At 34.7% G+C, this 23338-nt stretch overlaps 1 protein-coding gene across 2 annotated transcripts in view; it reads left to right on the top strand.

Annotated features, from left to right (window-relative positions):
- rictor (rapamycin-insensitive companion of Tor) overlaps positions 1-23338 on the top strand; it is a 955009-nt gene that overhangs the window by 661885 nt on the left and 269786 nt on the right. For both annotated transcript variants that reach the window (XM_090406113.1, XM_090406114.1), the window contains exon 22: positions 6087-6196. In XM_090406113.1, coding sequence (XP_090262239.1) covers positions 6087-6196 — 110 coding nt within the window. The remainder of the gene's footprint in view (positions 1-6086; positions 6197-23338) is intronic.

The following is a 23338-nucleotide window of genomic DNA, read 5'->3' as shown; positions in this document are numbered from 1 at the left end:
CCTGGTGTATACCAGGTTCCTTGCAGCTGTAAGTTGTCCTAATTTGGCCAAACAGGCAGGACAGCAAATATCAGAATTTCAGAACACAAGGACTACATCTGGTTTCACCAGTACAGCCACTCTGGTCTTGCAGACTATGATGGATATACGCCACAGAATACGGTGGAAGAAAGCCACAATAATACACTGTAGCAAGTTCAAATATGAAAAACTATTCATGGAATCAGCCTCAGCCCTAAGAAACATGCAAACCTCAACAGGTTTGGTTGCACGAAACTGCCCCAAATTTGGGAGGCTTACATCAGGAGACCTTCAGCCCAACGGCGAAGAATACCTACATAGCCCGCTAGGGGGCGCCATCAGGACTTTTAGGAAAACCATAGCTACCTTGCTTCATTCTCATTTACTGTGTTTAGTGCCTGCACGCACGTGTCTTTATTGTAAGTTCCTTTTGAAGATGGCAATGCGACTTTGCCGAAATATTGGAAATATATTAAAGTTTAATTTAATATATTCTATTGTACATTGTAATTTCCTTAAGTTATTTAGTAAGCATGTTTAACCAACATCTAAGCCTTTCTACGAGAATTACTAACAGCATCATTGGAGGTTACTTACATAAATATAAAATAGCAAAAAAATGAAATGTTTTCTAGCAGTAGTTAATATCTATTATCTATTACTTAGGAGATTGCTTGGATCAGTGCCATGGCATGTACAACTGCAAGGGCTAGAGCATGGGAAGTGATCAAAGAGCATTTACAGGAGGTTATGGCTGATTGTATACCTAAGGTCCGAATAGTGAAACAAGGAGGGGTTAAATGGATGAATAACACCATTAAGCTTGAGCTGCAAAAAAAGAAACAACTATGGAGGGAATTTAAAGAAAGGGGTGACCTGCAGGCACAAGAACGGTATAAAGTACAGGCTAGAAGGGTAACGAGTGTGGTAAAAACAGCAAAAGCCGATTATATGAAAGGAAACTAGCTATGCAAGCAAAAGAGAATCCCAAACAGTTCTTTCAATATGCTGCAAGCAAGAAAAAAACTATACATGGCAAAATGATTTTAAGGAATGGCGATGGTAAAGAGTTCACTGAACCAGTCGATATAGTGGAGTTACAGAGCGCGCACTTTGCAAAAGTATATCATCCAGGTGGTGACGTTGAAAAAATGAGGGAACCATTAGTTTATATGGGAATTGTGATGAATGAACTGGAGGTGAATAGTCTATTACAGAACCTTAATGTGAATACATCTGTGGGATTGGATGGTATACCGGCACGGGTCTTGCATGAAGCGGCTAATGAATTATCAGTGCCCTTGACCATGTTGTTTAATCTGAGTCTCAGGTCTGGCTTAGTCCCGAAGGCGTGGAAAGAGGGGAAAATAGTTCCACTGCATAAAGGAGGATCCAAGATTATGGTTGCAAATTACCGACCGATCAGCATATCAGGAGTCGTTGTCAAGGTCTTGGAGAAAGTAGTCAAGGGAAAAATACAGGAATGGATTGATGAAAATGAGGTACTGTACAGAGGACAGCATGGCTTTGTGAAGGGTAGATCATGCCTCAGTAACTTGCTCAAGTTTTATCATAAGGTGACGGCTGAACTGGATAAGGGAAATGGGTTTACAGTGATACTGCTGGACCTGGCAAAGGCGTTTGACAGGATACCACATGGAATTCTAATCCGTAAACTACAACATATAAGAATGGATATAGGGTTAGTGAGATGGATAGCTGGGTGGTTGATGGAGAGATATCAAAGAGTAGTTTATTCAGGAGTAGAGTCCAAAAAACGGCCTTTGACTAGTGGTGTGCCACAGGGTTCTGTTCTTGGACCACTGCTGTTTAATCTGTTCATTAACGATATAGGGAATGGTCTAAGTGGGACAGTTCATTTGTTCGCTGATGATGCAAAGTTGTGTAGGGCGATAGTGAATGCAGAAGATGTCAAAGTCTTGCAAGATGACTTAGATAGATTGGAGTTCTGGACTAAGGAGAATGGATGTCAATTTAATGTGACAAAATGTAAGGTTATGCATTTCGGAGTGAAAAGATTAGCAGCAGTATACCACATTGGTGGAACTGTACTCCAAGAGATTGATGAGGCCAGGGACTTGGGAGTGTTGGTGGATAGGGAGATGAAGTTTAGGGGGCACATTGCGAAAGTAGCTAAATCAGCTCGTCAACTCACTTGGTTGTTGAAAAATACCTTGACGAGCAGAGAAAAACAAGTTATTGTACCTCTGTACCGAGCCCTGATAAGACCTCATCTCGACTACTGTGCCCAGATTTGGTCACCTCGGTTCCTTCTTGATGGGGAGGAGGTTGAGAGGATCCAGAGGCGAGTGACTAAGATGATAGCAGGTCTATGGAATGCACCATATGAGAACAGGTTGAAGATTTGTGGGTTGCAGAAACTAGTTGATAGGCGAAAAAGGGGAGATATGATTGAGACATTCAAATTGCTAAAAGGATTCTATAGGATTAATTCAGATGATATTTTTGAGATCAGGACTGGTGGTGGGAGAACTAGGGGACACCCATGGAAGCTGGGCAAGAGTGTGGTTAGCAGGGGTGTTAGAGCTGGGTTCTTTACTTTTAGAGTGGTAAATGAGTGGAATAAGCTGCCAGAGTCTGTTGTGGGTGCTATGACAGTGAGCGAGTTCAAGGCAAGGTATGATAGATACTGTGAGAATGTTGAACAGCTGTGTGAACATGATGTTTAGGGCCTCCCTCGATGAGTCTAAGCACTCCTGGAGTAGCCCGTGGTAATAATAATAATAATAATAATAACATTGTTGAAAAGACAGGAATGATAGTCTAATCATGAGTATTATTAGGCATGTTACATACATTCTGTCCATTCTTGTGTAACCTCTGTACGTGATTGCTGGCATATAACAGGTGTTTAATTTTAAACATGTTAATTAATGATTTCCAGATGTTGTGAAGTATCATTCCTTGAATTCTATTTACTGTGCCTTTTAAGCAAAATACCTCGAATAACATTGCCTTGAACAACCTGTTGAAGTAGTTCTCTTTTAAGTTTCTCTTGTTACCAGCATGGTAACAAGAGAAAAAGGGAAAATACCCAATATAAATATTAAGATCAGAAGAAATACCTTAGATCAAGTAGAGAGTTATATATATTTCGATCAACTGATTAGAGAGAATGAAAAGTGTGATAAGGAAATATTAAGAAAAATAGAAATTGATAGCTCACCTTCATTAGCATGAAAAACATTCTGACCTCAAGTGAAATTCACATGAAAACAAGAATTAGGCTGTCCAAATGCTACGTACGGTCAACACTGCTGTATGGAGCAGAAACCTGGACAATATCAAAATATTGTGAAAATAAACTAAAAGCCTTTGCAATGTGGATCCTTAGAAGAATTCTTAGACTCCCATGGACTGCGAAAAAAACTAATTTAGAAATATTAGAGATGATTGGAGAAGATCGGATTCTGTTGAAAACCATTAAGAAAAGGAAAACCACCTACCTTGGTCACATACTAAGGCATGAATCCCTACAAAATACACTTCTAGAAGGAATGATACAAGGAAAAAGAAGAGGAAGACAAAGAACATATTGGATGGGAAATATTAAGGACTGGTCCTTTTTGTCCTATGAAGAATGTAAAAGAGAAGCACAAAACCGTACATGGTGGAAGCTCATGGTAGTCAACCTCCTGGAAGGAGATAACATCTGACAAGGAAAAGGATGTTCTTTGAGGATGTGTGCTACAAGTCAGCTTTTTTCTTCTTGTTCATTTTCAACATCATCCATATGTTCTTTGTTGCAGATTTCAAAACTTCTCCCAGTCTGACATATGTATATTCTTCCACAAGAGCATGGAATCTTGTATACACCCAGATGTTTATAAAATGGAACTTTGTCTTTAGGGGAGTGTAAAAAGCTTTGTAAGGTGTTGACTGGTTTGAAAGCCATTCTGCCTTTGACTGTCTTATAATATTTTGGCTATTTTTCTTGATGCATTGCCGATGTATGGAACAGATGCCATGCTTTATAATTAATTTCTGTCTTATCACTGGGTGGTTTGTCAGAAAATAAAAATTTCTTTAGTACCATTTTTGAGTATCCAATTTTGAGGAACTAATGAAATAGGATTTTGAAGTTCTTGTTTTTGTTTGAATTCATCATTTTCAATATGTTTAAAGCTCTATTTTTCAATGTTTTGATTACACCTAATTTTTGGTGAGGGTGATGGATGAGCTTGTTTGTAGATTAAGTATAAACTAAAGTTTGAAAAATAGAGCTTTAAACGTACTAAAAAATTATGACATCATACGAAAACAAGATCTTCAAATCCTATTTCATCAGTTCCTCCAAAATGAATACTCAAAATAAGATACTAAAGTAACTTTTACTTTCTCACAAACTACCCTGTGATAGCACACAGAAATTAATTACAAAGGCACAGTATCTGTTCCATGCATCAAGAAAAATAGCCAAATTATTAAAGGAAGTCAACATTAGAATGCCCTTCAAATCAGTCAATACCTTACGAAGCTTTCTATGCTCCCCCTAAAGACAAAGTTCCATTTTATAAACATCTGGGTGTATTACAAGATTCCATGCTCTTGTGGAAGGATATACATATGGTCTGACTGGAAGAAGTTTTGAAATCTGCAACAAAGAACACATAGGCAACATCGAAAATGAACGTGAAGAATAAAGTAGACTCATAGCGCACATCCTCCATGTCATACTTAGAAGCGAACTACTTCAACAGGTTGTTTAAGGAGTCCTCTGAGGTCATTTGCTCCAAAGGCACACTAAATAGAAATCAAGGAATGATCCTTCACAACATCTGGAAATCATTAATTAACATGTGTAAAATTAAAGACCTATCCTATGCCTGCAATCACATGCAGAGTTTACACAACAACAGAGAGACAGCATGTAACATGCCTAATGATACTTGTGATTGGATTGTTATTCCAGTCTTTTCAACTATAGATATTAAATGCTGTTGGGAAACATTTAACTTTTTTGCTGTTTTATTTGTGTCTAAGTAATCTCCTGATGATGCTGTTAGTCATATAGATAGCGTAACATGTTGAGGAAATCTGTTATAAATAAACAATTGCATACAAGTTAAAAACTTGGTTATTATCAATCAAGCTGTAGCATTTTAAAAAAGGTTTTCTCTGAACACCTCGTTATATGTTTTTTACAGATAAACAAAACACTTAAATCTGGATCCTTGTTATTTTTCTATGATTTCTCAACTGTTTATCATAAAGTGAAAATCTGATCCTGACAACCTGTGTTTGGCCTGAATCCAGCTTGTTTTCTTCTCCAGACTTCTCTTCAACAATTTTTCCGAATATTTTCACAATATAGTTGCATATATTACTAGGAATAGTCAGTAGGGAAATTCCTCTGTAATTCTCGTATTCTATTTTATTTTCCTTTTTATAGATTGGAATTATATATCATAACCACTTACTAATTTTATTTGTCCATATTTGGGCATTTGTGGTTGAATATCATTTACTCTGCCTTTCCACATTACAGGCTTTGGTTAGCTTTTCTACCTTAAATTATAAAATAATAATGACATTCTAGTGGCTGTTGTTCCAGCAGCTTTCCTGTTATTTCTGGGCTGCCCTTGTATAATAAATATAATAAATTTAGTTTAATCCTTTATACAAGTGTAAGCAAACAAAGTTTGCGCCTGAAGTATCTTCAGTACTGAGGCAACTCGTGGTAAAGGTGGACCAAGCTCTCATCACTCCTTGTCTCAGTATCTCCCATAATGCAAAGCACATCTCCTTGCAGACATGTATAATGCTATGCATTAAGGGAAGGGCCACTGCCCAGACCGTTTTTGACCTTTATTGAGGTCTCATCAGTGGGAGTCAGATCCAGAAGTGTGATACTAAGGCAGAAGCAATGGAGAAGTCATATTTACCTATATGAGTTGCCAAAAGGTGTACCACCTTATTATTAAATTACTCTGGATATAGAAAAAGATGTTGGAGAATGTATAATAAATGGTTAAAATAAATAAATTAAAAAAAAGTACATTAATTGTTATATTGTTTTCTAGATCTACAATTTGAAATATGTCAAAATTATAGAAGATACGCTGAACGAAGCTCTGACGAGACATAGAAGAAGTGAAGATGGTACCTATGGTCGTCATAGCAGCAATGCAAGGTCAGACTCCTTGTTCTGTGGTATTTTTCCACTGTAATGATGTTATATCATTTGGATTTTCTTGACCTTTAAGAAATCAAGAAATGCCAACTGATATGTTAATAAAATGAAATGCCCAATGTATATATGTATAATCAAACTGTTTTTTTTTTTTTAGTTTATAATCTTTAGCACTAATAATTAGTGCAAGATTTTAGATAGCCTGATTAGCATTAGCAAATTAGTTTCATTAAATAGTTAACCAAAGTTAGTTAACCAAAGTATAATGTTATTTCATTTCAGCTATTAAAAATATTGTGTTTATAATGGTGATAAAAAGTTGTGTGTGTGTGTATATACACACATATATGGTGAAGTGAAACTACAAAATTTCCATTGTTTTGTCATTTTATGATGGTGATCAGTGTCTGAAAGGAGGATTATCATAGATAATTTATATGGATATAGATGATGTATATTTAGAGGTTATCTATATTAGATAACCCATTTTGGCTGTGTGTTGAGATAAATTTCTTCTTTGGCCGAATAAGAAATTTATATATATATATATATATATATATATATATATATATGCTTATATTCCACTACTGAATATAATTATCCCCTTAAATTTCCACCTGTCTCTCTCCTTGACTGATCTCTGCTATTTTTTTAAGATACATCTCCATCTTTTCTTTCATCATTACAAGATCATCAGCATTCACATTTTAAAAAAATTGTACAGTACTGCTTCGTTATAGTAATAATTTTACCTCAAAAAAAAAAAAAAAAAATCAGCTAACGCCTTTTTATTCCCATATACGGGGAGTAGGCAAGGCCATTTAGCCTTATCTAACTTTTTGGAGACTGAGTGGGCAGTTCAATCTCCACTGGTACCAATCAGAGATAGATGGCCCAAGGCTATCACTAATTAAACGGTACACAGTGAAGAGAGGCGGCTCAAATGTGCCACCATCTCGTGGTCCCTAACCCTAACACAGTATATTTAATGTCTGAAATAATGTGGGTTCTACGGTCGATTTTCTTGAGTTTACGGGATGAAAAACCCAAGTTTCCAGGAGGAAAAACCCGCTTGCCCGTGCCAGAGATCGACTAACTCGGGAACCAGTCGAAAAAAGGCTTAGAAAAATTTCCTCTAGTTGCCGACTAGACTGGAAACCAAGTCTTCCTTCATGTGGCCAAGCGCCGTGGTGTGCAAACGCCACATCCACTGAGCTACACAGGCTCTATTTTTATATTATATATATATAAATAATATATATTTTATATATATTATTATTATAGAAAATTTATAAATTTTCTATTTCAGTTATTTAATCATTTGAAAATTTACCATGTCAGATAGAAATAGATGTCAATGAGAAAATTGAACATGTCATACAGTATATTTAACTTCTATTTTTTATATACTTAAAAAATTTACCTCAAATTAAAATTAAAATAAATACTCATCATCATTTTAGCCTCTTTATTAAAGACATTATCACTAATAGGGTTGCAATCTACACAACCATTCATCAGAGTGTGTCATAGCATTGCAGCTTTGGTCAGCCATTGACCCTAGCCTAGCATTTAGTGATGAACAGAGGAAAAAATAAATAAGAATAATTAATTAAATCAATATATAAAAACTTGTCTATAAGGAAGTACATCAGTTGTAATTGGCTATGACTTATTTTGCTAAAGTCCTATATTTTTAAGTCTGGATTTTTTGTCTAATAAACACTAACTTAGTATCGACTTGCAGTTTCATTTCTGCTGATTTTTTTTATATGCACCATATCTGGTTATTTCGTGCTTGGCTTAGTGGAAATTGTTGGGGATCTGCAGATGTTAATTCATTTCCTCAGGTGGTCTAATGATATATCAAAGGCTTGTTTAATTCTTGTCCTTCCAGGTTTTTGGCACAGTGCATGGCATATGTGCCTTGCCAATCATTTCTGTGGTATCTTTCACATGCATGATCAGAAAGGCTTGAATTTTCATAGTTGGGAATTTTATGTCTTTTTTTCTTTTATTTTTGTTCTCTCTCTGACTTTTTGAGACTGACTGACTGCATCTTAGTCCACAAAAGTCAGTCAGATAGGGCTAAAACAGCCTTACCTACTCTTACCTACCTTACCTAAAAATATGAACAAATACAACCTATGCAAGCTTGGAAACATGAATGCAAAGAAATAAAACCCTATGGGGAATAAAGATTTATAGGATTTATTTGTTTATTTAATTTTTTATTGATATTTTGTATCATGTTCCCCTATGTATGGTCTTTTTATGGAGAAACTATCCACAAAAGGTTGGTCAACCTATAGGCCACCAGTACTGTGGATGGGCAATAAGGAACTTATTCACATTTGATTTGAAAAGCTGTGGATTGTATTCCTTAGGAAACACTTGGTGGAAGGTGGATCTAGAGGACAGCAGTGGAAGAGATCAACAAAGAGGAGAGGGATTTGGAGTTGAACTGTGAGAGGGTGTTGATTAGCTACTGCACACATTTGGATGAATTTGACAAAGGATGGGGGAATTATTGATGCCATTCTGATGAACAGTGGCCATAAAAGTATTTATATTTCATACAGGCATTCAGTTCCTGCAGGCTGCAGGAACTGAATGCCTGTGTGAAAGTGAGTGGAGCATTGTGTGTGGGTGTGTGGAAGGGGTCGTTAATCACTCTAACTACCTTTTTCTGTATATAATCCAGTATTTTTAGGGAGCTGTTAGGAGCATCACCCCAGATGTGGGATCAATATTCATTGAATAGAGAGGTTTGTGATTTGTATAAGGTTAGTATCTGTTTGTAGTTAAATGTAACACCTTAATTGGCCAAAAAAGAAAACATAATTTTTTCGATGCATAGGAAGCAATATTTGTTATGTTTGTGCCAAAAGAGATTTGAGATTAGAGTTAGCCCAAGAAAGTAAATCTCATCTTGTATAGAGATTTGGGTCTTGTCAAGGGTAAGATTGGAAGAGAGTTTTTTTTTTTGTGGGGAAATAATGCAGAACTGTGTTTTTCTAGCATTGAACTTGACAAGGCTATCAAAATCCCATTGATGAACACTTTGAAAAGCAGAATTTAAGTTAGTAGAGGTTAAAGTCCTGCAATTTGTGTTGTTTGTGTTGATTTGTGCTTTGCAAGGTTTGTCAAATGAAAAGGAGGAGTGTAGTCTGCTTTCATTAGCAAAATCAAATCCAATGCAGACATCCAGTCAGTATACTTCAGTATATTAGATTGGCATTTACTTTTCTATTTTGACACAAACATATCACACATACTGCCTCCTAGGCATCCAAAATTTTTTTTTTTTTTTTTTGGCCAATTAATGTGTCACATTTAACTCCAAACCACTCCTAACCTTATACAAATCACAAATCTCTCTCTCTCTGATCATTGAATACTGATCCCACATCTTGGGTGGTGCTCCTAAATTCAGTATACTAGATTGGCATTTAACCTTGTTTAGCCATTTATATATCAGGAAATAAGGACTCTTCAAGGACTGATGTTCCTCCCAATCAAACCTCTAAAAGTGACTTAAAACAAGCTATAAACAAACTGAAAATGAAAGATCATCAGAGAATCAGAATTGCAACATGGAATGTGAGAACAATGAAAAGATATGGAAAATTAGAAAATCTCAAACAAGAAATGGACAACGGAAAAATTAATATCATAGGGCTCTTTGAAGTCAGATGGGAAGTAATAGGTGATTTTTATAGTGATGAAGTAAGAGTAATTTACTCAGGTGTAAATAAAAAAAGAGTTGCACTTGTTTTTAATATAAGAACAGCAAAAAGCATCATTAGCATAAAATGTCTGATTGACAGGATTATGGTGGTAAAATTGAAGGCTGAACCAGTGGACATAACAATAATGCAGGTATATATGCCATCAAGTGACCATTCAGATGAGGAAATGTACGAACAATTGCAAGAACTAATTAAGGAAGAAAAAAGAAAAGACTATATGATTATAATGGGAGACTGGAATGAAGTTGTGAGAGAAGATGAGGATGGGAATGTAGTAGGAAGATGTGGACTAGGTAATAGAAATGAGAGAGGTTAGTGGAATTCTGTAAAGAAAATAAGCTAATAATTAAGAATACTTGGTTTAAAAAATGAAAGAGAAGACTATACATATGGAAATAACCAGGAGATACGGAAAGGTATAAAACTGATTACATTATAGTAAAGCAAAAATACAAGAATAGTGTAAAAAATGCATGCATGTATCCTGGAGCTAATATTTACTCTGACCACAACCTACTATTCATAGAAATAAATGTGAAACTAAAGAAAATAAAAGAAGCTATGAAAAGGGAAAAATGGAACTTAGAGAAATTAAAAAATACCAAGGAATTTGGAAATAGATTGAAGAAAGAATTAGAGGAAACAAGTTTTGTCAAAACTGAAGATCCAGAAAAGAAATGGGAACAAGTTAAAGAGAAAATAAAGAAGATTGCAGAAGAAGAAATTGGATATGTAAGCGCTAAAAGAATAAAAACACCTTGGATAACTAATGGGATCATTTCTTTAATGGAAGAAAGAAGAAAATGGAAAAATAAAGACACCCCAGAAGGGAAAATACAATATGAATGACAAATTGAGAAGGGAAGCAGAAAGAAGTAGAGAAGATTGGCTTAAAAAACAATGTGAATAAATGGAAAATTATGAGAGAGAGGGAAGGTATGATCTTCTATATGAAAAAGCAAGAAGCATGAATCACAAGAGAAATGGAATTCGAGCTAGAGGCATAAAAAATAAGAATGGAGAAATCATAACTGAAGAAGATAAAATCCTAATGAGATGGAAGGAATACATTGAAGATCTATATGACAAGGAAAATAGACCAAATGAGTTGCCATTAGAAGATATTAAGAAGGTAAATGAAGATGATCTAGGCCCAGAGATTTTGAAGACAGAAGTAGAAATAGTAATTAAAGAACTAAAATGTGGAAAGGCAGAAGGAATAGATGACCTGCAAAATTCCTGAAACAACTTCTGAAGAAATAACCAAAATAATAAATTTAATTTATAACAAAGGAGAATTACCAAAAGATTTTATTACCTTTACCAAATTTATTTATACCTATACCAAAGAAAAGTAATGCAGTGAACTGGAAGGATTTCAGAAGCCTCATTGCCCATACGTCAAAAATACTTATGAGAATCTTAACACGAAGAATTGCATCTAAGATGGAAGAATTTCCTGGAGAAGATCAGTTTGTTTTCAGGAAGGGTAGGGGAATAAGAGATGCGATTGGACTGTCAAGAATAGTAAGTGAAAGAAGTCTGGAAGTGAATAAAGAAGTTAATATCTGTTATATAGATTTTGAAAAAGCTTTTGACTTTGTAAAATGGGATAAGATGGTGGAAGTAATGGAAAATATTGGTATAGATTGGAAAGACAGAAGACTAATTATTTCACTATATATGGGAAAAGACATATATGATACAACAGAACCAGGTATCATTGGATGAGGAGTAAGACAAGGCTGTTCTCTGTCACCAATTTTGTTTAACATGTATTCTGAAGCAATGGTAAAAGAAGCACTGGAGAATTCGGAAGAAGGAATAAAGATTTTAGGTAGACAGATATTTGCAATAAGATAAATTGCAAATATCTGTTTAGGCATTATTATCAAATACTGAAACAGGACTACAATATCTGTTGAACAGATTACTGGAATCCTGTATTAATTATGGAATGAAAATTAACATCAGAAAAACAAAGGTAATGAAAATAGCAAGGAAAGAGGCACATATGGATATCAGAATAAATGGGAGAAAATTGAATCAAGTAAAAACATTTAAATATTATAAGTGTTATTATAATAACACTTAAAGACATTTAAGTTTTATTAGCAGTGATGGAAGATGTAGAAGTGACATAAAAGCAAGAATAGCGATGGGAAGCCTTTAATAGAAAATGAAATTTATTCAGAAGTAAAATGGACAGAAACTTTAAGAAAATACTAATAAAACGTTATGTGTGGAGTGTTGCCCTCTATGCAGCTGAAACTTGGACATTGAAGAAAGAAGAAATTAAGATTTTGGAAAGCTTTGAGATGTGGATTTGGAGAAGGATGGAAAAAATCAAATGGACAGATAAAATAACTTATGTTAAAGATACCAAGCAATTTTATAAGCTAGGGTTTTTAATCCTTTTTCCCAAGTGAGCAAACAGACAAGCAAGTCAAGTTTGCGGCTGCACGTAGTGCAACTCGTGGTAAAGGTGGAGCAAGCTCTGATCACATCACTTTCCTTAGAATTTTCCCCTAATGCAAAGCACATTTCCTTGCGGAAATGTATGATGCTATGCATTAAGATAATGGTCACTACCCATACCAGTTTTGACCTTTATTGAGGTCTCGTCAGTGGGAGCCAGACCTAAAAAAATGCCAAGGGTGAAGTAATACAGAGCTTATAAATATTTTATCTAAACAAGTTGCCATAAGGTGCTTTGACCTCATTAAATAAAAATCTCAGGATGAGAGTAATATGTAGAAAGTTTTTTACCTTGGGTATATATTATGATAAAGATACCAAGCAATTTTATAAACTAGGTTTTTAATCCTTTTTAGGTTTAACTCCCACTGACGAGACCTCAAATCATCACATAGCATCACACATTTCCACAAGGAAATGTGTGATGCTATGCATTAAGAAGGCTAAAAAGAGAAGGAAATGTGTGTTTCCATTAGGGGAAAATTCTAAGGAAAGTGATCAGAGCTTGCTCCACCTTTACTACGAGTTGCCTAGTGTTGCACTACGTGCAGCCGCACACTTGACATACTTGTCTGTTTGCTTACTTGGGAAAAAGGATTAAAAAACCTAGCTTATGAAATTGCTTGGTATCTTTAACATAATATATACCCATGGTAAAAAACTTTCTACATATTACTCTCATCCTGAGATTTTTATTTAATGAGATCAAAGCACCTTATGGCAACTTGTTTAGGTAAAATATTTATAAGCTCTGTATTACTTCACCTTTGGCATTTTTTAGGTCTGGCTCCCACTGACGAGACCTCAATAAAGTTCAAAACCGGTATGGGTAGTGACCAATATCTTAATGCATAGCATCATACATTTCCGCAAGGAAATGTGCTTTGCATTAGGGGAAAATTCTAAGGAAAGTGATCAGAGCTTGCTCCACCTTTACCACGAGTTGCCTAGTGTTGCACTATGTGCAGCAGCAAACTTGACGTACTTGTCTGTTTACTTACTTGAGAAAAAGGTTTAAAAAACCTAGCTTATAAAATTGCTTGGTATCTTTAACATAATATATACCCAAGGTAAAAAACTTTCTACAGATAAAATAACTAATGAAGAGGTATTAAAAAGAATAGAAGAAGAAAGAAGTCTGTTAAGGAGGATAAAAAGAAGAAAGGGAAACTGGATCAGACATATTCTGAGAGGGAATGGTATCATCAGAGATGCCATCGAAGGAAAAATAGATGGAAAAAGACCCAGAGGAAGAGTAAGGAAAATGATGCTAGATGACATGATGAATGGAGACAGGTACATAACCTTGAAAGAGAAGGCTAAAAACAGAACAGAGTGGAAGAAAAGTTTTTGCTACTAAGAGAAGAACCTGCTCAATTGCAGAATACTGAAGAAGAAGATGGGTGAAAGAAAACAGTGCCTTGTGATCCCTGCATTAGTTGAATAGTTAGATCTACCACCATCACTTGAAGTGAGCATCCAGTTAGAAAGCTGACTACTCAGTTGCAGAAGCCAGGAGCAGACGGAATGATGGAAGTTTACTTAATAGACCTTTGTGCCAAATTTGGTCAAAAGCCTTGGAGATATCAAGGTCAACCATTTGAGATTCACCAAACCTTTTGTAGACCATAAGTATGTGCATACAGATATTCCACAGTATTTATGTAAATTAGTTTCAACTTGAATTTTCTGTTTGAAATTATCAGTTTCTGTTGTTAGTGCGAAATATTGTGAGAAATGAACAATTAAGTATTTTTTAATAGGCTATGTATAGATCCAACATTATTTCAGAGATGAATGTTTGTAAAAACTATTAAAGTTTCATAAATTTGCCAGCAGTCTTATGAGAATACAATCCTTGGCATCGAATCTTTTGCTTTCACTACTTAAAAAGACATAAGTGCTGCCCAAGCATCCACATATTCACTTTTTATTATTAGTGCATTTTTTAAGATTTCACTGGCTGACAACTGTTTCGATTTGGCAGATTCTCTTCAGAGACCAGACAGAAATGAGCAGAAACTCTCATTCAGTACTAACAAAATCAAATGTCAGAGAAATGAATTTTTCTAGCTGAACTCTTAGTCGGTGCGTAAAAGTAATTACTAAAAATAAAAAGGGCCATATGTCTTCATTTCACAATGTAAAATTACACATGCAAAGTGGATGTTAGATCCAAAGTTATTTCAAAGGTGAATGTTAGTATAGTAGAAACTATGAAAATTTCCTAAATTGACCAGAGAGCTTACAAGAATACAGTCCTCAGCAAACCTTCTGGGTCACTTCTTTTCTATTAATCTTTCCCCTTCTCGTGTGTGTTTATTTTCTTCAAACTGTAGAAGAAAGTGTTGTCAGGAAAATAACTATCTAGAAAGGCCAAATTATTGCTTGTTGTGCAGCAATGTAAGATTTTTGCAGTTTTTTAATGAGATTTTTTGGGTTGATTTTTAAGATTTGCTGGTGCCCTTCCCCCACCCTCACAAAAAAATAAAATATAAAGGTATTATTTCTGGGAAAATTCACATGTTACTCTAAAATAAACTATTATTTTAATGGCTAATATAGCCTACTTTCGTTTAGGAGTGCCTTTTTTTTTTTTTTTTTTTTTTTTTTTTACAATGTTATTAGCTCTTTACTCAAATCTTAGGGCATTATTGAAGTTATAAAACTAATATATGAAGAATAATATAGGAGGAAAATTTGGACATACCTTTTTTTCTTTTGGATGTTTTCTGTCTCCTTGTCCTAGTAATATGCATTCATCTGCTGTTAAGCTATTAAGAGGAAGGGGTTTGGGGAAAGTGGGGGTAAAGTAATGTGGGGGAGTTATTTTGAAAAAAAAACCGGGTTTTTTTATATGTATAATAATATTATTATTATTATTAAGGGTCGGTAGAGAGTGTTTGGGGGGGAAAAGGATCTGAAGATAGAAATTATTTATTATTTTTTGGGGAAGAGGAGGGATTGATGGAAAAAAGTCAGGAGTGGGAGTGAATGAGATTCACCCCAGGAAGGATGATAGGATTTATATTCTACAAAAACTGTAGAATTCAAAATTTTATAGCATTTTGCCTCATGCAGGAGTATGTGATATTCTGTAGGTAAATGGGTGATTTGCTTGATTATTACTAAAAAAAATGTTTCATCAATGCATTCAACTTGTTCATCGCAATTGGAAAAGTGAAACTAGTTGACGTTGTAACATATGTCTTCACCGTTTGGGTAGTTGACGTTGTAACATACGTCTTCACCGTTTGGGTAGTTGTACTGTAAAAATATCAATCTTCAGGGATAAAAAGTTTGTGAAATCAGGGTTATTTTCAAAATCTGGGTAGCAGTAGATACAGGAAATGAATGTTACAGAGTGCATCCCTGTAATATTCATTTCCTGTGTTTGCAGTTGGGATTCCTGGTGATAGTTGTAGCTAAAATCTGAGGGTTTAGTTACAAATGTTTGAATGTTAGTGTACATCATTTAGATTTTTACTAGTTCAACGAAAGGAGCATTTTTATAGCTGCATAAATATAATTAACTGTTTTTTTTTATATATATACAAATTATATATAATTCTGAGAATCTATTGCAACATGCATGATATGATAGATTCTCAGAAACAGCTATATGCAGAGCACCAAGTAGTGCTCTTCATATGGGCAATATGCCCAAGCCATAATATTCTTGACATTATGTGACTTTGAAAGTGTCCCCTAACTTTTCATCCTCTTTAGATTCCCTCTTGCAGACATAGATTTCCCTGTGTGGGATCAGGATATATGGGAACTGATTGAGAAACCTGTCCTGTGTATCATTATCTGGCTTGATCCTGTGTACTGTCTGGCACTTAGCTGATTTTGTTGCTGTTATAGTACAGGACAAATGGAGAATATTTGGATGGATTTCTAGATTAGGTTGAACTGACTTTGGATATCAAATGGACATCTGTCTCTGCAGGTCTCCAGTAAGTTTGATGCAATTTCACCAGGTGTGAAAGTCATCTGTCATCTTTTAGGTCTAGCTAACCTGCCATCCAGCTAGGAAGATATTATTTTGCATTAGGAACACTCCTGGTTAAGAAGATATATTTTTCCATTAGGAATATATTAGTGGCCCATATTATCAATGCTATCCAGGTATCCTTGATTGTACTTATTTGTTGATTCGCTATAATGTTATTTAATTAAATTTTAGTAACACTTTTGATAGTGTTCTGTAATGAATCTGTTAATGAAATGTTTCAAATCGATATAACAATTATTCAGTGAAACAGGTGGGTAATTGTTTGCAAGTTGAGTTTGGAGTGAATTCTTTTCTGAAGCAGGTTTTCAAGAGCAGATGAATTCCAAGGTGCAATTTTAGAGCCCCCCCTGGTGTTAAATATATTCATTAATAATTTAAGTTCAAATATTTAAGAGCAAATATTCTGTTTGCTGATGATGACATGAAGCTGAATGGAATAGTAATTTGTTCAGATTACCTCAATTCTTTTTAGGATGACCTTAAAAGATTGCAAGAGTGGAAATGGAAGTTAGGATTAAAATTTAATGTGGACAAATGTAAGTACAGTATATACATTTCATACAAAAAAAGGTAGTGTTAGATGTATGCAAGTTTGAATGGAGAATCTTTGGAAAGAACTAATAAATATAAGGAATTTAGGTATTATTCGTTTGATATGAAATTTGAGTTCATGAAACATATTGATAAAACAACACTCAAAGAATCATAAATTTAACGAAAACTATCTCTGCTTTGAAGGATGGAAGTTATGACATTTCTAAAGAGTAGATTCATTTTATTTGATGGATTGCATTGTGATAATTATGAGGATTGCTTGATTTGGTCACCTGCAACTTATTGAATTTACCTAATAGAAGACTCTGAAGGGCTGGTGGGGTGGACTTAAAATTGATAATTTACTTCAGATCATTTGTGGCTAGTAGGTATTTAAGACAATAACAAAGTCATTGAAAGAATAAACAGTTAAAATTTTACCCAGCTATGGCATTTCCTGTATTTATTTATGGAAATGAATCATAAGATAATTGAAATTGTGTTTTATTGGTCAGAATTTGATACAACTATTAACTGACTAGTTTCACCACACTAACTAGTGACTTCTTCTTGGTTTCATGAACATACAAATATAAACTTAAAACAACAGACCTTGATTATGAATCAATACATAACTGAAAAAATTATACCAAATGCATAGGAACCACTACACAATATAAATACGTGGAGCATGGATGCTAGCACATGGTCAGTCATTGTTGAGCAGATGTGCCCCATAGTTAGCCACGAAATTAAAGTGATGTGTGGAGAGATCTTATAAGTGATTTCCAAATGTCACATAGGATCATCCCTTGGTTTCTGTTCAGGGTACCTTGTGAGTGGAGCTTACCACTGGAGCTTCTTTTATGTTGTGGCAGCTGTAGTCATCTTCTATGTATGGCATAGAACTTCTATCCCATTCAGTGTTGTGATGAAGGGTGGAAAAATGGAATGCCAATCCTGAACTGCCCTCTCTGTTGTTGTTGTTGTTGTTGACGTCTCCAATGTACTCCTTTTGTCTTATTTCTAGACTTCTTGAAGTTTGTCCAATGTAATTAAGACCACAAGAACATGGAATATTGTAAACTCCAGGGTGTTTATTGAAAACGTTGTTGTCTTTAAGTGAGTGTAACATATTCCGTACTGTCCTAATCGGTTTGAAGGCTGCTCTAATGCCGTGAGACCGAAAGAGATTGGCAATTTTTGTGAAAGTATGCCAACAAAAGGAATGGAGATTGAAGTCCTATAATGAATGTCCTGGATTTGCTGTGGAGAGGGATTGGAGAATAGTATTGTTTTTGTTATTTTTTTAAGAAATCCATTGCTGGTTAATATTTGGAGAATAAAATCTAATTCTTCTGTTATTCTTTCATCTCTTATAATAGAGATCACCCTGTTCTTCAGTATATGCATAATGCTCAATTTCTGTGAAATATCATGTAATAAGGAGAAATGCAGGTGTGGGGGTCGGCTTATGGTACACATTGAGAGAAAAGCTTTCATCAGCTTGTTTCGTAATCAAAATGTCCAGAAAAGGTAATTTTCCTTCATTCTCAAGTTCTAAGGTGAACTTGATTTTATGGTGAAATGAGTTTATGGATGCTAGAAAATCATAACTCTGCTAAACTGTGTTTCCACATTATGAATATGTTGTCAACATATCTCCACCAAATTAATGGTTTAGGATTTGTACATTATAAGATGTCATTTTCGAACTTTTCTATGGATAAGTCCACACAGGGAGGAGATAGAGGGCTTCCCATCGCAAGGCCTAAAAGTTGTTTGTAGATTTTTCATTCCATTCTCGCAAAAAATTTGAGTTGAGACAATGTTTATAGAGTTGGGAGATGTCTTGAGAAAATAGACATCTAAGAGCCATAACTTCATTCACCAGGACATTTATAAATAAACAGAAACCAAGGGATGACCCTATGTGACATTTGGAAATCACTTATAAGATCTCTCCACAAATCAGAATTTAATTTCGCTGCTACTATAGGGTGCACCTTCTGAGCAATGACTAACCATGTGCTAGCATCCACACTCCACATATTTATATTGTGGAACGGTTGCTATGCATTCGGTATAATTTTTTCAGCTATGTATTGATTCATAATCAAAGCTTGTTGTTTTAAGTTTATATTTCTTTGTTCATCAAATCCAGAAGAAACCACTAGTTAACATGGCAAAACTAGTCGATTACAAGTTTTATCAAAGCTGACCAATAAAACCTATTTCAGTTTTATTTAATTAATTTTGTGGTCAAAAATAACGTACTGATCATGAACAGACTTGATGGGGGAAGTCAAACAAAAGGTACATAAACTACAACAGCTTAAATGCAACAAAGCCAAACTTCTGAATCAACTTACATTTCTGAAAAAAATGTAGGAACAATAATATAATTTTGAAGTTTTTAATATTCAAGGAACTTCCATTCTTGAAGAGCCAAAGAGATCTATTGGAAAACGTCATTAGTGATTTTATGCGAAAGAATACAATGCACAAGGTTTACCCTAAACCAGATTTATTCATTATGCCTTGATTTACACTACATTATATCTAACAGCATAGATGCTTACCGATGGTCCCATCTGGACAATATGATAAACAATATGTACAATAGAACTTTAGAACAATAGTACAAAAAATTTAATGCTATATATGAGAAGAGTTTTAATTCGAGAGCTATCCTTTCTGATATTAAGGTTGTTTTCAACTTCTCGGATCACAATTTAACACCTGCAGAAGTGAGCATTCTAAAAAAAAAGATTTCAATTTTGCAGTCACACCAGAGCGCATACCTAAAATAGATATTATGTGTAACATCAAAAAGGCTTTTCACTTCTTACCTGAATCTGTTGCAAAATAATATTAGGTCAAAGACTGTGATTCTTCTCTCGGTTTCTCGTCGTCCGAAAAAGAACATTAGCTCCTTAGAAACAAGAGCATAGCCTAATTTAAAGAAAAAGATATCATAATACTAAAGGCTGACAAAGGCAATTCTACCATTATCTTAAATACGAGGGATTATGTGACAAAAATCTCAGTTTTACTTTCTGACACATCTACTCACTGTCAATTAGATTCTGATCCCACTTGGACGAACCATGTAGAAACCAACAACCTTCTACGTAACATGACAACGTGGCCCATGGATCTTAGGAAGAAACTAAATCCATGCATCCTTTATCTCCACATTTATATGGATCGCCGCAAGTATACAAGACCGATATTCCTCTTCGACCAATTGTGGATGCGATCAACTCACTAACTTATTTGTTATCTGAACATCTCACACATCTACTAAAGGTGCACATTAGGCACACTGATGCATATATCAAAAATACGCAACACTTTATAGAAAAGCTAAGAGAAATCTCCATCTCATGAACTGACATTCTAGCTAGTTTAGATGTCATGTCTTTATTTACAAATGTCCTGGTAAATGAAGTTATGGCTCTTATAGATAATCTGTTTCCTCAAGATATCTACCTAACTCTATAAACATTGTTTCAACTCAATTTTTTTCTGATGGAATGGAAAAATCTACAAACAACTTTCAGGAAAAATCTACAAACAGCCTTGTGATGGGAAGCCCTCTATCTCCTCCCTGTGGACTTATTCATGGAAAAGTTCAAAAATGGCATCTTATTACATACAAATCCTAAAGCCATCAATTTAGTAGAGATATGTTGACAACATATTCATAATGTGGAAACACAGTGCAGCAGAGTTATATGATTTTCTAGCATCCATAAACTCATTTCACCATAAAATCAAGTTCACCTTAGAACTTGAGAATGAAGGAAAATTACCTTTTCTGGACATTTTAATTATGCAACAAGCAGATGAAAGCTTTTCTCTCAATGTGTACCATAAGCCGACTCAACGGGTCGTTACCTGCATTTCTCCTCATTACATCATATTTCACTGAAATTGAGCATATATACATATGCTGAAGAACAGAGCTAGTGATCTCTATTATAAGAGATGAAAGAATATTAACAGAAGAATTAGATTTTATTCTCCAAATATTAACCAGCAATGGATATCTTAAAAAAATAATAAAAAAGAATACTATTCTCCAGTCCCTCTCCACAGCAAATTCAGGACAATTTCAGTTATCTTGTTTAATTAATTTTGTGGTCGAAAATAACATGCTGATCAGGAAATGAATCATTTGTCTTAAAAAAAAATCAACACAAAAAAAAATTTCACACTCAGGGAACAGAAATTAAATTTTCATTTTCTGAGGCTAACTGGTATATTCCCAATACTAAACAGGAAAAGAAAACCAAATTAGGAAATTATATCTATCCTGAATGGAAGAATCAAGGATGCTTAAAATACCTTACACATGCTATCAAAAAGATAAGAAACTGAGCAAAACAGAAGATTAGTAGGAATAAAACTAGAACAGTTCAAATGGCTTAATTAAAAAAAAAAAAAAAAAAAAAAAAAAAGGAAGGAGTAAAAGAAGATAATCATCATCATAAATTTCCTGATATGTACCCCTAAGGGGTGTTCAGGTTATCTCCTATCAACAATTTTCCTCCAAATTAATCTATTACTTGTGAGCACTCCAATATTGTTATATCTAACATTTCGTGCATCTAAAGCACTTCTAACCGAATCAATCCACCTACATCTTGGTCTTCCTCTAGGTCTTTTTCCTGCCATCTTGGCATTAAACACCTGTTTTGCTAACTTTTCTTCACCCATTCTATTTAAGTGGCCATAACGCCTTAGATTAGCTCTGTTGACACATTCTTGAATGCTAATAATGTCAAGTTCCTTTTTGATATCTTCATTTTTAATGTGATTCTGCTATTGATGCCATCGATTTGCTGCCCTAATTTTTCTCAGAACCCTCATATATGTGGTTCTCTAGTCTTTGATCAAGTGTATTTCTAAACCAACTCTCAGATCCTTTGTATGGATCTGAGAGTAGTAGTAGTAGTTGAAAAGCTTTTCTCTGGACACCTTGTTGTATGCCTTTTCCAGATCTACAAAACTCAAGTACAGATCCTTGTCATATTCCCACAGTTTCTCAACTATTTGGCTTAAAGTGAAAATCTGATCTTGACAACCTCTATTTGCTTGAACCCAGCTTGTTCTTCACCAAGTTTCTCATCTTTCCATCTTTCTCAACCTCTTTTGAAGTATGCTTGCATAAATCTTACCTGGAACACTTAGCAGAGACATTCCTGTCATTCTCACATTCAGTTTTACTCCTTTTTTTTTTTTTTTTTTATAGATGGGTACTACAAGAACTGTACTCCAGTCATTGGGAATTTGACCTTCTGAAAAGGCCCTCCGAATTATGCAGTGTAGCCACTGCAAAACTTTTATACCTCCATCCTTAAGCATTTCTGGTTGAATATCATCTACCCCAGTTGCCTTAATTTTGACAGTTTTTTCTGCCTTAAGTATTGATATATGCTCCTCTTTGCATTCGTCTTGAAAATTTTCTAGTATGGTTTTGTCGCTGCTTAGTTCGTTTAACTGTCTTTCAAAGTAACTACTCCAGACATCTAGAATATCCTTATTTTTAGTTTTCATATCACCTTTATCATCTTTTATTCCTTTTACAGTACTCTTTCCTACATTTCTAAGCTTCTTCGATAACCTTCAGAACATTTTGCCACCTTCCTGATATTTATTTTCTGTATTCTTACCAAAGACTTCCCATGACTTTTCTTCAGGATTTACTGGACTTATACTCAGGACATGGACTAGTCATTACTAATACCACATTTCAACATAAAAATGGGCACTTGTTCACTTGGAGAAAAGACACAAGAAATAAGAAAAGTCTCATTGACTACAACATTGTTGATTGTGATATCTTCATGTATCATTCAAGATACAAGAGTGTACAGAGGATTCGAAATTGGAAGTGACCATTAGTACTAAGTAGGATAAAAATGGATATCACACTGAAAAGAGCAGTATATAAGAGAATTTTAAAAAGAATTAAAGTTGAACACCTTTCTCAACTATGCAAACATTATTGAAAAAAATTTTGCAGCACTTTTACACATAGCTTAGCTTGCTTACATTTTTCTCTATATTCTTTTAGGGCATCTGCTGACTTATCAGCTAGGAACTTTTGATATGCTTTCTTCTTTTTCAGGACTGCTGCTTTAACTTCTTGTGTCCGCCATGGTGTTCTTATTTTTCTATCCTTGCAGACAACTTCACCACTTATCTCCCTAGTTGAATCAATCCGTGTCTTCTTCTTCATAGTTTGTCACTGAGACAACAAAGTTTTGCTCTTGTTTTCAAACTGCTGCAATTTTTTTTCTATAATGTTTGCATAGTCGAGTCTACAATTTACTTGTAAAAGATGCTCAA

The sequence above is a fragment of the Typopeltis vanoorti genome, chromosome 16, assembly GCF_054136105.1.
Source record: "Typopeltis vanoorti isolate ZY-2024b chromosome 16, IOZ_Tvanoo_1.0, whole genome shotgun sequence".
NCBI lineage: Eukaryota > Metazoa > Arthropoda > Arachnida > Uropygi > Thelyphonidae > Typopeltis > Typopeltis vanoorti.
Note: the sequence above shows the minus strand (reverse complement) of the source record. Positions and strands in the feature narration are given on the sequence as shown.